The sequence below is a fragment of the Phragmites australis genome, chromosome 23, assembly GCF_958298935.1.
Source record: "Phragmites australis chromosome 23, lpPhrAust1.1, whole genome shotgun sequence".
In the NCBI taxonomy this organism is placed as follows: domain Eukaryota; kingdom Viridiplantae; phylum Streptophyta; class Magnoliopsida; order Poales; family Poaceae; genus Phragmites; species Phragmites australis.
In genome coordinates, this window is record NC_084943.1 from 20,995,254 (window position 1) to 21,010,701 (window position 15,448).

The following is a 15,448-nucleotide window of genomic DNA, read 5'->3' on the forward strand; positions in this document are numbered from 1 at the left end:
ACTCTTATGGTCCATATAAATTTCACACTTGTTCCCAATCAGGTAATGCCTCCAAATCTTGATGGTATGCACTACTGCTCTAGCTCTAGGTCATGGGTTTGGTAGTTCTGCTCATGAGGATTGAGCTGCCGAGAGGCATATGCTACTACCCTACCATCCTACATTAGAACACATTCCAGACCTCGCCTTGATGCATCACAGTACACCACAAAGTCTTGGTGGATGTTAGGTAAGACAAGAACTAGGGCGGTTGTCAATTTATCCTTTAACTCCTAAAAACTCTTTTCACATGACTATGTCCATTCAAACTTCTTTTCCTTCTTGAGAAGCTCGGTCATTGGTCTGATAATCTTGAAGAACCCTTCAATGAATCGACGATAATATCCCGCTAATCTAAGGAAGCTCCTAATCTCAAATACATTGGTCAGTTGCGGCCAGTGGGAAACAACTTCTACCTTCTCAGGGTCTATATCAACTCTTTCTGCTATTAGGATATGGCCAAGAAAAGCAACCTTCTCTAGCCATAATTTACATTTACTGAACTTGGCGTATAACTTATGTGCTCTAAGTTTCTCCAGAATTACTCTCAGATGTTGTTCGTGCTCTTAGGCACTCTTAGAATGGATTAGTATACCATCAATAAAGACTACGAAAAACCGATCCAATCCCTCCATGAACACCTTATTCATGAGATTCATAAAGTATGTAGGTGCATTGGTTAAGTTGAAGGACATTACAGTAAACTCATATTGTCTGTATCTGGTTACAAAAGTTGTTTTTGGGATGTCTGACTCTCTTATCTTCAGTTGGTAGTATCATGATCTTAAGTCAATCTTTGAGAAGTACTTGGCTTCTTTCAGCTGATCAAAGAGATCATCTATTCTTGGCAAAGGGTACTTGTTCTTGATGGTTACTTCATTCAGAGATCGATAGTCCACACACATTCTCATACTTTCATCTTTCTTTTTGACAAAGAGAACTGGTGATCCCCAAGGTGATGAACTATGTCTGATATATCCCTTCTACTTGAGTTCCCTCAACTGTTCCATCAGCTCGGCAAGCTCTCTAGCTGCCATGCGATAAGGCCTCTTGGTTATAGGGGCTGTTCCTGGGATGAGATCAATGATGAACTCAATATTCTGGTCTGCGTGGCATACCAGATAACTCTTCTAGAAAGGCATCCGGGTATTCATTGACCACTTGTACATTTTCTAGGGTCTTAGCCTCCAGGCTATACACTATAGGATCTTGCTTACACCACTAAGTCTGCTAGGAATACTACCCCACTTAGAACGATCCTTACCCGAGAGCATCCCAATTGACACTGAATGTTAGCTCCGCGTGATCTATTAATCAGGGGTTTTTTAAGTAACACTATGGGTATATTATGCTTTGTCATGAACTTGATGATATGAACGAGTGTGATGCTCCAGAATCAAACAGTACTATTGCTAGAGTTTGTTCAACTAAAAACTCACCAAGCACAACTCCAGGTGTATCCTGAGCTTCCTGCACGTGTATGTGTTGGCACGGGCACGCTTAAAGGACTGTTGTGACCTTGATGGCTAGTTGGGGGTGTGAGAGGCTCCACGACTGGTTCCAGACATCACGGGTCAGGGTCCATTCACAGTGTTGGACTGAACGAACGCTGCTTGCTTGGCCTTGTGGGGGCAGTTGGCGACAAAGTGTCCAGTCTCCCTAAAATTGAAGCAAGCTTTTCTTGTGTTGGATACTTGGCAATGTTGTTCTACTGAGTTCCGATGTTGCTCCGACTGCGGTAGGAAGGGTTGGACTGATGTGAAGCAGAAGTTGGAATCATGTACTACATGGTAGACTAAGCCTTCTAGCCGGAGTAAGCGGAACGATTGAACCTCTGGAACCTTTCCTGTTACTAAGCCTTATGAGCAGTGAACTTGCGCTTCTTATCCTTGTATAGTTCTGTTCTGTCTTCTTCCAGCAGAATGGTCATGTTCATGAGGGTGTTGAAGTTTGGATAGATATGAGGTGTCAGTTGTGCCTTGAAATTGCTTTCTAACCCTTTTTTGAACTTGTTCTACTTCTTCTTGTTAGTTGATACTTCTTTCGATGCATAACAAGATAGCCCAACGAACTTGTGAATGTACTCATTCACACTCATGTTGCCTTGTTTTAGCCTTCTGAACTCATCTGTCTTAAGCTCCATGGTTCCTTCTAGAACATGATACCGGCAGATTTCTTCCACAAACTCTTTTCATGTGATTGTTGCGGCATTGTCTGCGGCTTCATAGTAGTTCTCCCACCAAGATAAGGTTGTACCAGTGAGTTGATTGGATGCCAACAGAACTCTATCTCTTCCCACATAGTTGATAACATCTAGCTTCCTTTGTATGTTTCTCAACCAGTCATCTGCATCTATGGGGTTATCAGATCCTTCAAAGGTGGATGTCTTGATCTTGACGAACTTAGACATCTTGTTAGGGAGTCCTTGTGCTTAGCGTCGAGGTTAATTGATTCCTTTAGCTAGAGTGGCTAACGTGCCATAACCACCATAAAGTCATTGACAGGAGGATCTAGCAGTCCTTGACCATTCTCATTTCCTCCTTGGTTTTTCGCTTCGCTTTCACCTTGATTTTCCTCTGCTGCCTTGTGGTTCTCTTGACGTTGTTGGATTCTGATAGATTTCTTGGGTGCCATCTGCTTAGAAGAGGAGAGGAGAAGCATAAGCTGAGAGTAGAGACTAGGGTTTTTTTGAAACTCGTTTTAGAAAAGATCGCAAGGTTTCAAGCCTTGCTTGCACTCAAGGGAAAACATCACTCAACGGCAAACAAACACAAGAACGCTAGCACAACAAGCCCGATACAACTGAGGGAAGGGGTACAACACTAGTGGTTACTACATGTGTCTACACCACGATACATAAGGAGGGTACATAAGCCTCACTCGTACTAGGGTTGGACCAACATGCTTCATTCCACTTCTTTGGGACTCTAGGCCTCTACAGGATCGGCGAGGTCTTTGTTCTCCTTGGGGAGAGGATTCTCTAGCGGGGTGATAGGAGTGTACTCTTCATCTTCTTCCATGTCGGGGGATTTCTGTGTTAGAGGGAGAGGCTCTTCTTCATCGGTGGCTTCATGAGGGGTGAGTGGTGGTGGAGCAAGAACAACCTTCGAGAACTTCCTCTTGGTGCTCCCCATGGAGTAGAGGAGGATTCCTTTGAGCACTGGGAGTCCTACTCCAGGGAGGTGGAGGGTCCTCCTGTTTGCATAACCAGTGAGGTAGGCCTCACTGATCAACTTGTTGTGGCATTCTTCTGTTACCTTCACCGCTTCTTCGGCTGCAACTGCACGGCTTTCAGCTTCTGCAGCTTGGGCTCAGGCTTCGGTGAGCTGGACACATAGGGACCTCCCACGTGTTTCTACTTCTTCAGCTCGAAGGATGCATTTTTATAACTATACCGCCTGCTGGTCATACAATTCATCAAGGGCTAGCAGGTATCATGTCATGGCCACCACAGCCGGGTCGCTTTCTCGCACATCCCCAAGCCTTCCAAAGTCTTCATCTGTGCTATCCAGGTGGGGCAGTTTCTCTCCACCGGGGAAAAGAATCTTATTAATGTACGACCGATGGGCTTCTCGTAGATTTGGCAGAAGTGTCATAGGGCCTTGCAAGCAACGACTTGGTAGGTATTAGCAAACCTAAACCCTGTGGTGGTCACACTTCATGGCTTTTTGCTGGGGTAGTCTTCATTGGCTCCAATGTGGATGGTGACTTCGCAACGCTCTGTGCCGCATTCTTCATACTCCCCGCCGACTCTGGGTGCTCCATAATACCCAACCTGATCATAGCATCGTACAACACCTTCAAGAAGCCAAGGGTGTCCAAGCAGTACTCGGTTACCCAACCTTGTTCTTCCATCTGCGGACATAGAAGATCAACACTCATAAAATGGGTTTTTCAATAGAAGAGGGAAGAGTAGAAAATTTTGTAACATGGTTTTTAAGGAAATTATCCACGTCTAGGTCTATGGTCTCACCCTACAGCTAAGTATTGCTCTGATACCACCTGAAGTGCTCCAGATCATCCCCAATGCTTAAAAACTTTATTATACCAGTCCCTAGATCAGTCGCTAGTAAATAAGAGTCTTACAACAGATACAACCATAGTCATATAGCGAAGGGATTGGGCAAATAACTCCACCAAGCTAATAAAACATACAACACTACACAACAGTGCACGAACAACAAAGTACATGACATCAGGGTGCACAACAGGGATAACATGATGAGCAATCACTCCATAGGCAACTCAAGTGCGGACGCGACCAAATCTACTCGTCAGACTCACCGCCTGCGTCGGTAAAGTCCAGGTCGTCCTCTGAAAGCACAAGCAATGGTGAGTACAAATATACTCAGCAAGTCTCAACCTTACCCTATGGCAAGGGGTACCAATACATGCATACGATATCGACAAAGGTAAAGGCTATGAGTTTAACTTTGTGAAAAAGCTAAGTTTACACATGCAAGTTTCATTTTTGATAAGACAAGTTTTGTGAAAATATTATATCAACATCATTAAATGAAGGGGATTTTCGGCCGTGGTGGAAGGTCATCAGGGACCAAGTTTTAATATTGTTGGACACCCTATCCATGGCAACCTACGACATACTGTTGGACCTATTTTCTAAAAACGGGCACACCTTGCTCACTCTCACACCAAGTAACACACACAACCCATGCTAGTTGCTATGATCGAACCATAGTTCGTTAATGACCGTGGGCATGACTATTCGAATAATTTTTCATCGCTGAGTGGTATACTTTACCCACAAGCTAAGTTTGGCGACAACCACCATCGTGGTAGTTCGACTCAACAAAGCCATTATCCACCCAAGCATCATCTCACTAGCCGCCTACAAGAGCTAACCAGGGGTTCATGGCCTTTAACTAGGCCTCCAACCAGGTCAACAAGTCTGCACCTGCTTCGTGGCCTCCCTTTGCACACCTACCTCCGGACAACCAATAGACTAGCCGATGGAGTGTAGACTAAGCTCTACTAAATACAGGATCGAGTGACTGTACTGTAAAGACTAGGTAGTATGTCACATCAACTCGGTCCTTAATCGAGCTAAGAAAAACATCTCCACACTAAGCCTGCCGCACAGGCAACACTTATACTCCCAAGGCATTCCGCGTGGGAATCCTTATTTGCCCCAGCTCTTAACAGGTTCTCGATCGTTATCATTATCTGGTAAGTTTTCCCATTCCAACAACCCACATAACACCAGATCATCGATTTCCACACATTTCTCAAAGCTCATTATGATTAAGCATGAAATAACCGTAAAGATTACAGTCCTAAGCATGCTAGTAACAATGTGATCGTCTTAGCATGATTAAGGTAGTGGAGACGAATGTCCTAGGGTTTCCATGATTATATTTAGGTCAAAACAATCAGGCTGGCTAATAGGACATAACTAGATCAACAATTTAAATTATGCCAATAAATAATACCTCATGCAATTATCTAGTGGAAAAACAGTTGCTACGGCTTGTGGTGATAAAATCTAGGTTCAATATGATCAATGATAGAAATGGATTGAAACATGCCTCCGTTAAAGTCATCGAGAGGGTCCTGCTCAAGGTCCTACGTTCGTGGCTCGTCCTCCTCCTCTTCCATGAACTCTTCGGTCTCTAAAGCGTGGCATAAAAGCAAAACAAACATACAATTAAATAAAAATTAATATAAATAAAATGAAATAAATATGAAATTGGTATGAATAGATAGAGTTTGAATTTAGATGAATATCGGTGGAAAAATCATCGAAATCAGAGTTGAAATAGAGGAGATACAGACTTCCGAAGTTGGTCGGCAATTTTATTCTAGAAAAGAAAAGGGGGAGAATATTTCCTAGAATATTCTCTAGAAAATCGAATTTTTAGAAAAAGAGAAGTGCTACTGTGCTTGTGGGCTGGCTCTGCGGAAGCGGGCTTCAGCCGGGCTCAATGGCTACTGGGCTGGCTTGTGGGTCAAGACGGCCCAATCCGGCCTAAAGAAGGGTGACGACATGAGGCTTGATGATTTGATGATGTCATGGTCAGGCTCGCTTGTCGGATTAACACACACACACACACACACAGAGGGAGACGACAGGGAACGACGACAATGGCCAAATGGGGATGGGCGACTGGGTTGGTGTGGGGACGACAACGCTGAGATGCTCGCGGTGGAGTCTCGATGGAGAACTCGCCGCTGGCGGCACTGGGATTCAGGTTGGACCAGGAGATGGCTCACAGTGATTGGCTTGGTATGACAAAGTTCTAGAGGGCATATCATCGACGGGTGTTGGCTGGAACAGCGTCTATTGCTCGTCGGAGTTAGGGAAGGTGGTGATTGAAGTAAAAAACCGCGGAGAGATGGCTTTGGGTTCGGCTTTTGGGCACTGGAAGATTGTACACTGTGCAGGGAACACATGCCATCGCTTGGTTTGTCCAGTGGAGCACTAACAGCGGCCAACGACAGACAGGGAGCTCTGACGGCCATGGCGGCTCGATGAGAGCTCGAGCTGTGAAGGGATAGGTCAAACCAAAGGGCTAGGGAGGTGGAGTGAGGCTCGGTGAAGCTCGTCATGAGGTCCAATTGACCTACGGCGGCCTCAGAGAGTGGATCGATGGCGGTGGTCTCCAAAGGAGAAAAGCTCAGTGAGAGTGAGAGAGAGTGAGAGGAAGGGTGAGGCTTGCCTTGGCGGGCTCAGCGAGCGGCGGTGAAGAGCGAAGGAGTGAGCAGCGTGGCTTTTATAGCTGGCGGAGGGGTGACGGTTGGGTTCGGCGATGATGCTCGCGTGTGATACGACGGTGAGGCGGGCTTATAGCGGTGTAGCCTGGTGCTATAGCGGTTTGGACGCATGCGGTGTGCGGCGGGAAGGGTCAAGCTCAACAACCGAGGCGGTGACACATTTACTTTGCGTGTGCTCGGTCGGCAGTGCTCTCAGGCGTGGTTGTCGTGCGTGGTGTCAGTGGTAGAGGAGCAGTGGTGTGAACTGGTGACTCCGGCGGAGGTACGGGGCGACGACGGTGGTTGGCAGTTAGGCGACGGGGCCCACGGCTGCAGCGCTCTGGCATGACTAGGAGGATGCGAGAGGAAGACGAAGGCCGGCTTGGGCTTGGCTACACGAGTGGCTACGGGAGAAGAAAAGGAAGATGGCCGAGGTGAGGGAGTTGGCCGGAGGGAAGAGGAACGGGGCCAGCCAGGGAAAAGGAAAAAGAAAAAGAAAGGGGGAGTGGGCTAGGCTGAGAGAAAGAGGTGAATTAGGCCCAAGGAGAGAAGAAAATATTTTGACTTTTGGAATTTAGATTTGAAATAGGTTTTAAACTGATTTCTTTTGATTTTTTTTTTGAAATTTAAGTTTTTGAAAATTGTGATGTTACACATTTGAAGTTATTAATATGTTTAAATAATTAATAGAAGCTTCAACGAACATATTGGGCACTCGTAACTTCCTCGATTGCGCTCTAACATAACTCCTTCCATAGGAATATATTACCGATTTGCTTGTTAAACCTCTAATGTAGTTGAGTTTTGGATACGTTGAATGGTCGAACAATCATAATATGTACGATACATATGGTTGTTGCTTTTACTTAATATCCGAATAAATATTCGTTACCGATATTGTTTGCATCTAACTTGTCACATATTCAATTTGTATTCGTGACCGAGACTATCCGCATTTGTATCTGTATTCGATACCATCCGTATCTAGCTCCGATTCCGATGAAAAAAATGTGAGATGTGATATCCGCTCTTATCCGATCCAATTACACCTCTACTTCCGGGAAAATGTTCAAACTTGGTAAATGACACAATTCATTCTTATGCTTCATTTTTTCTTAGTCTTTCGTTCGATCGGCTTACAACATGGGCTCAAGATGTTCAAAAGCTGATTCCTCTCTTGGGACACTCTTGATCTACCATAAAGCACATGCTTTTGTCTAACCGAACTTAGTGAACTAGCTAAACATGCCTAATAAAACTTTTTATAGTTTGAGCTCCATCTTCCAAGTACCAGCTAGTCTACAATGACATAAAACACTGAACACTGTTTGAGAATAGCACAGCAGCATTTGTGACCATGCTTCAATGCAAAGAAACCCCTTTCCTTTATGTCAACATTGGAGAAACAAAACAAAGCCATGAGGCCACATGAATGAAAGAGAAAGAGTGAGGGTTGGCAATGCTATGGCAGCAGGCAGCAGGAAGCATGCATGCATGCAAGCAGATGCAGAGATGGTGGTGGCTGCAATGCCTCTCAGAAAACCACTCCAGTGCCCATAGGAGCAGGCATTTTCATTGCCAGAGTGCATGCAGGGGAAAAGCTCTTTTTACCAGCTGTAAGGCAGGGTGCAATGTAAGACCTGCATTAGCTAGTGGATGAGGTCAGAAGACCAACTTTAGGGTTTAGGGTTTTATGGGAAGAGATTGGGAAAAAAAAAGGCAATGGATGCAAAGATATCATCATTATTGAATCCAAGAAAAGTAGTAATATTTTGGGCATGTGTTGGTTCATGTTTCTCTGCAAGAGCATGTGGCACAATGGTAACCTTCTAGTTCTTCCATTGACTAATGTATGGGGGTTTGTGCTTGTTAGAGTATTCTTCATTGAATAATTACAAGAAATCCATGGTTATTTATCCTCTATATTTTGTGCCAACTTGGTGATCTATGTAATTCACAAGAATGACATTTTGCTTTCTTTGATTCACAACTTCTAATTACTAGATTTTACCATGTTTCTTTATAGACTATATCTTAATTTAATGTTTTTTTAACAATACGACCCCATCTGCACGGCTTTCATTGGAGGTCTCGGGGTTGGGTGCGGAACGGGAGAACGAACTCCCGTCGGGCTCGACTCCACAGTGGGGGTGGAGCATTGCCACCACGCTCCGTGCGTGACCGCATAAATCGAGAAAATCCCAGTGCATACCCTCGCGAGCGCAGGCTCGAACTTATGATGGCTTAGGCGATTGCGCCGTGCTCGCGCCATCCTTGCCAACCGAGCTATCACTCGGATGCTCTTAATTTAAATTATTACTGTAAAAATGCTGTGAAACAGTGGAGTTTGGCCAAAATCCATCAAGTATGTGCTAAGTTGGCTGCAATGTAACAGGAAAAGGTTGCATTGGATTCTCCTGATAAAAGGCAGAGCAAGAAGAAGCACTGGCATGGCCCAGAACTGAATGAGTGGCACTGAAAATTTGCAGCGGTCAGCAGAACTGATGAAGAGACCTGCACTCAGGCATGCACAACCTGCAATCTGATTCCATTCCTCATGAACAAGAGGGGTTACATAAGTACACAACCACTCCACAAGATTTTGTTACAAACCAATGTAACCCATGCAAGTGCAGTGCAGCTGAGTGAAACACCACTCACACACACACAACCACTTGCACAAGTGAAAAAGGGAAACAGCTCTCTCTCTCTATAAACAATGGCAAAACTCCCATCCTTTCAGTGTTGTTACCACTTGTTTTTGCAGCTTCTCTGCAGCAGCAGAATCTCACCATATGCAAATGCAAATGCAAATTGCAATGCAACATGGCATCCACAATGTCAAATCAAACAGTGCAACTTTGGAGTAAAGTTCACTGGAAATGTGCCCCATTTGGGCACTGACATTGGGCTTATTAACCTAAGCTCTCCTCTCCATAGGAGAGCTCAGCTATTTGCCTTGTTCATTCTTCCACCTCTCACAAACCAAACCAATCCAATCTAACAGCATTGCCGATGCCAACCCATGGCAGTGGCTCAAACAACCTAAAATTCTTTTTTTTTTTGCAAACATATATGTTAAAAAAGGAGGAAAAAGAATGGGAAAAAAAAGGGAAGATCTAACCAAGCCCCCCTAGACATCTGGCTAAAAATTGTGTCCCCGGTGGTGCTAGCTTCTCAACGGATGCCCGGCAGCTCCAGCCTGATCCGCTTATTCCTCGCCGTCGCAAAGGCGCCGGTGCCGGTAACATCATCAACAAGAACATAATCATATGTACTAGTGGCAACCTCATTGGAGCCTGAACATGGCAATGATCTCTTGTTACTCCTCCTGTTCATGTCCCCAACCATCATACTGTAGCAGCCATGTACATGCTCCTGATCAAAGAAACAACATATTTTTTTAAGAAAAGTTCATCCAAAGAGCATTCATATGATCAAAATGCTGTATAAGTATTAAAGGATGCAAGCAAGTGACTAACCTTCTCAATAAGACAAGATGGAGAAAGAAAGCTCATCTTGGAATCCAGTGCTTCTTTGGTCAGTAGAGGTCCATAGGATGCAGCCAAGATTGCAGCTGCAGCCACAGTGGATGGCCTGTGATCAAGCACACTACCAGCTGCACAGACACAAAACAAATCAGTCAGTCAGAGCAATGCAAGAAAGACCACTGGATATCAGAGAAGAAATAAAAATGTGATTTTGATGTGTAGACAGCTAGTAACTGAACCTTCAGCTGTGGCAAAGATGAAGCCGATAGCCTTGAAGGCGACACGAGCGCCGTCACGGCCATCGCCGCCGCCGCCGCCGTGCTGATGGAGCCGGGAAGAGAAGCAGGTGAGGTAGTCGAATGGCGTGACGGCGCCCATGCGCCACCCGAGCGTGGACAGCACGAGCAGCTCCATACGGCGGATGGACGCCGAGCAGAACTCGTAGCCGCCGCCGGCGTCGAACTCCGATAGCGCCGGCGCGCGGCACTCCTCCATCTTGGCGGCCACGGACACGCACGCCACGGACAGCAGCCGCGCTGCCCACGGCATCGCGGCCCTCTGCAGTCACCAATGCAGCACGCGCCGCGTCAGGCATTCGCGCGCCCCAAAAAAGCAGAGTTTCTTTAGACAAAAAAAAAAGACATTTTCTTTTACGGCGGCGCGATTAGATTACATCGACGCGTCGCCGGAGGCAGAAACTGTCGAAGTAGGCGATGGCGAGGTACGCCGTCCGGTGGCCGAATCCGAACCACCCGCGCGTCTGCAATGGCGATACAATCAGGTGCCATGCCAATCTAATGGCGTCAAGGAGCTAATGAGGAGAGAGGCAGACGCTCACTTCAAGAATCCACTTGACGGCGGCGAGGCGGGCTTGCCGGAACCATTCCTCGGAGGCGGGCGACGAGTAGTCTCCTTCATCATCGGCGTCGGCGGCGGAGTCGGAGGAGGAGCAGAAGCTGGTCTCCTTAAATACCAGCTGCTCCACGTACTCCTCATCATCGCCGGCATTGTAGAGCGAGAAGAACTCGCCATCGTCGACGACGCCGTCGCCGAGGTCGGCGCCGTCTTCCTCGCAAATCAGCGAGAACGCGCACGCCGAGCAGTCGTCCGCCGCCTCCACCGGCGTCATCCCGCCTCGCCTCTCGTCACCACGCTTAACCAGTTAGTTAGTCACAGTGCAACCGATCGATACGCGTCAAGCAAGAACCATGCGCGAGAGGCGCGAGCTCTGATGCTACGGCGGTCGCGGGCGGCGGCGGCCGTGGAAGAAGCCGGAGCTGGAGTGGAAGCGAGAGTGAGAAGGCAAGCAGGAAGCAGCCTCCTCCCCTCGATTTAAGTGGCTCTCGCTTCACTAAATTTTCTACTGCTCCTCTTTTATTTTTCCCCCCTTCCTAACTTGCATTTGCATTTCTAACTATTGACAGTTTTGGTAAATTATTTGCTTGTGATGGTTAACATTTTCACCTGAGGCTACTAGTACGGAAGTACCGTCTGGGCGTACCTGAAGTGCATCCGTGTATATATTTATGCATTTGTCATTCCGTAATTTATTGAGACATTTACTCTAAAGCTTGAGCCTAATCATATTTATCACCATGATTGCATTGCAGCACTCTACAAGTTCTCTTTTATTAGCTACTCTACAAATACAAGAATATGTACAATTCGGATGCTTACATTCTGTCAATACAGGACTGGTAAGTAGCATCCGCGTTTCATTTTGCATTGATGCTTGATGAGTGTTTATACAATCCGTGTGCGAGATACCACCAAATTATACCTTCGGAGTACGAAAGCACCTGCAAAAGAATGCATGAAGAAAACCACATGGAGTCGATAACATAGTAGGCCGCAATAACGCTAAAGATGGGCTTTACCTTTGATAAAAAAGAACCATACATACAAGATTATGCTTGAAGTATGCAATAGTGTGCATCCAACTATCCATATGGTTATCTCAAAAGCAAAAGGAAAAAAAGAATATCCATAAGCTCCACCTGACAAGGCATGATCACTACTAACATTTTGCACATGAAGAAATATTTAGTCCCAAGCAAATCCTAGAATCTAGTGATGTCGAAAGGCAGGCTGCAGGCTCAACAAATAAAAAGGGGATTTGTTTGAGAGGCCAATCTCAACTACCTCCGACCATCATCTCTCCCAAAAATTATTAATGCAGCCAAAAAAATAAAATAAAAATGCAACGCTCCTCCTGCAGATATGTACCAAGTGTGAGACAAACACCCGGTTTGGACACTAATCGGTGTGGGTCCAGGGCCACAAATCCATTCAGAATAGCAAAGCGATTTGAAAGTGAGCATGCAGAGACATAATACAGACAGAGCATGGTATCTGCTCAGGAATCGTGCAGCTAATCTATAGCATCTTGTAACACAAAACAACCTCATGACAAATTCAAAATCTCTTTCATGAATTTACAGTTTAAAGTTTAAACCTTGTCGAAAACCGCTCGTCCTTTTAACCCAAAATAGTGAAATACCACGGGATTAACCTTGCAATGTCCATATGCACGTATTTTCTTGCTCGCCAACTAGGGCAAGCTGTCTGTAAAGTCGCTGTCATACTACATCCACAAGTTATATATATATATATATATATATATATATATATATATATATATATATATATATATATATATATATATATATATATGTACACATGATATATGTACAAATATGAGCTCACATGACAGGTGACGAGGATGCAAATGGTGGACAGTGAACAAAACGCATGATTCAAGGGCCAGTGTTTTGGACTACCGTAACAGTGCCGGTTCTACACGCATCGTCCAAGATGCACATTTCAGTAACACCAGCCACAACCCAATTGCTGCCATTTCAATACAAAATATGCAAGAGAAACGGCCAAGATTTGGCCAGAGCTCACTGAGATTAAGGACCACCGGCATTAGGTGATTCAGGCAACAAGACGAGCGAAAATTCGCGCCTGAAAACGAAGGATGGAGCACAGAAGATTAGATATATCAGTCATCAGAAGTGTCAAGTTTTCAGATGAAAGGGGAGAAAACAAATGTCAATCTTGGAAGTTTGATATCAGACCTGAATTATTTGGCGATTCTTTTGATGAACTGAAGGAAACTCAGAAATATTCAAATCCGGTCGAATAAAGGGCCGTTAAACATCTATGAAGAATCAGGTTCAGAGAAGAGTTTTTATTAGGACTCAAGAGCTTCAGATTTTGAACAAGTTTAACTGAAGCTGAACCTGTGGCGCCACTGAAATGCAAATATATCAGCATGATTATTCAAATTGTGATAGTCTAGTAAAATCGTTCAACATGTATCAATTTGAGTTGCATAAACCGCGAACAGAAATTTATCCAGGAAACCAAAATTTCAGTTCATTCCTGCTGCCATGTTGATCTACTGTGACCGACGGTCCTGTATGTGGAACCAGCACACTGCATTAACGATTGTACAAGCCATCCTGCCCAATAATGCCTGCAATGGACAATTGTACATGTATGGTCCAAACCTGCCATTATATGTGAATTGGATTTCATCGACATGCATTTATGAATTGCAAGCCAGCAGAAATGTGTCGCAAATCAAACAACCCAGGACACATCGTGTCAAGTTTGCTACAGGCTCCTGCATAGCCCAGCCCTGAATTCAGGTTCCCTCCAGCCCCACAACCACGAGAGAGAGAGAGAGAGAGAGAGAGAGAGAGAGAGAGAGAGAGAGAGAGAGGCACTCCTATAGAGTGAAGCCATCTGTATATATCCTAGTATTGTATCATTCAAGAACCAAGCCACAAGTGTTGACTAAACCCTCATCAGTCTTTCAAATTATTAGGCAAACCTAATGCAATTTAAGATGATAATAGCAGCAAGTAGCAAGTAAACTAAAACCAGAGAGAGTTCTTCCATGTGTGCAGTGCACCCACTTTGACGAAGCAAGGGTTCAGAAACCTCACTGATGCTGCTATCTACTGCTCCACTTGCAGATCTTTCCCCACTCACCAATGTTTTCTTTAACCAATGCTACAAGCTTTTGAATGATCAAAGCACAACAAGATGATAAAATAAATGAAGCCCAGGTTTGGTCATGTCAATATCACAAGGGGCCCTTCTTCCCCATCCCCATATTTCAATGAAAGCAGGGGCTGTGCCAATCACTAGGGGACACCATGGGCCTTTGCTTGTTAGAATGAAGTAAGCAAAAGTGGACACTATGTGGAGGTCTTGTCCACTAAACACACTACTAAAATCACATAGTGACTAAACTCTACAAGTGTCAAATTAGCATAGCTTATAGCCTTTTTTAGTCACCAAACCACCAATGATATTATAGTATGAAATATGATGTGAAGGTAAGTAGAAGAAGCAATATCTGGTAGCCCTATTTGTTACCTTTTTGTTTCCAGGCCTATTTGGGGGTCAGTCCTGCTGCCCAAACAACAAACAATTGCTTATGAAGCACCGCCTCCGCTGTTGATGGTAGTACACACAGTACCATTGCATTGTAATGTCATGGACAACAATACCACAAGGATGGGTTGATTGGATAGCTCGGGACAGATTCCCTGCCACCCATGCTGCATCTACAAAGATTTTAAAGCACGAGATCAAAAGGAATTTGAGTGGCAATTGCAGATATTAGCAACTAATCCTTCAAAGAAGAAAAATATTAGCACTTCTTCAGCTGGTAGAAGTACAGACCAAAGCAGCACCCCCTGAAGAGTGAAAGCTATCTGCCCAAATTGCAATGATTTATGGACCATTTCGGCAAATTCTCGGTCGATATTCCCAATATCTATTCTCATACTTTGAACAATGAAGAACATTTGAAAATTTTATCAAGTTCTGCCAGAATTCATCAACATCAGCTATCAGCAGGTAGCCGGTCTGGTACCGGCTTCATAAACCGTGCTCAACTATCTAAAATGACAGCCATGTAGGCCCTTGGGGACTTTGTATGCACTTGTGTTGCCATCATTGATGAAAAGCTGGGTAAGCCCCTGCACGTTGGTTAAGATTACTGGCGAGGCTTTATGCCAACCCAATCAGATTAAAGTGGCTAACCAAAAGGTCCAATCTTTACAAACTTTAACCAAATAAATAAGATAGGTTCCCAATGTTTGACCATTCTAAGGGTTCAGCAACACTGAGAAGTGCACATGCATGCAAGCACGCATGTGATGCATTTATCTTTTATTTCATTCACA

At 44.8% G+C, this 15,448-nt stretch overlaps 1 protein-coding gene across 1 annotated transcript; it reads right to left on the reverse strand.

The window, feature by feature from the left end:
- Window positions 1–9,270: 9,270 nt before the first annotated feature.
- Window positions 9,271–11,565, reverse strand: LOC133905786 (cyclin-D5-2-like). Its single transcript, XM_062347547.1, has 5 exons — window positions 11,080–11,565; window positions 10,915–11,001; window positions 10,481–10,799; window positions 10,233–10,369; window positions 9,271–10,128 (listed from the first exon to the last, which is right to left on the reverse strand). The coding sequence occupies exons 1-5, from the start codon at window positions 11,368–11,370 to the stop codon at window positions 9,928–9,930; spliced, it is 1,035 nt and encodes a 344-aa protein (XP_062203531.1). The 5' UTR covers window positions 11,371–11,565; the 3' UTR covers window positions 9,271–9,927.
- Window positions 11,566–15,448: the final 3,883 nt, after the last annotated feature.

Bases quoted from the DNA above. Each gene is read 5' to 3' on its own strand.
- LOC133905786 (XM_062347547.1), bottom strand. From the start codon at position 11,370: ATGACGCCGGTGGAGGCGGCGGACGACTGCTCGGCGTGCGCGTTCTCG. The intron at 11,002-11,079 runs GTGAGCGTCTGC...TCGCCATTGCAG, and splicing joins CCGTCAAGTGGATTCTTGAA to ACGCGCGGGTGGTTCGGATT. The intron at 10,129-10,232 runs GTTAGTCACTTG...TTCTTTGATCAG, and splicing joins CATCTTGTCTTATTGAGAAG to GAGCATGTACATGGCTGCTA.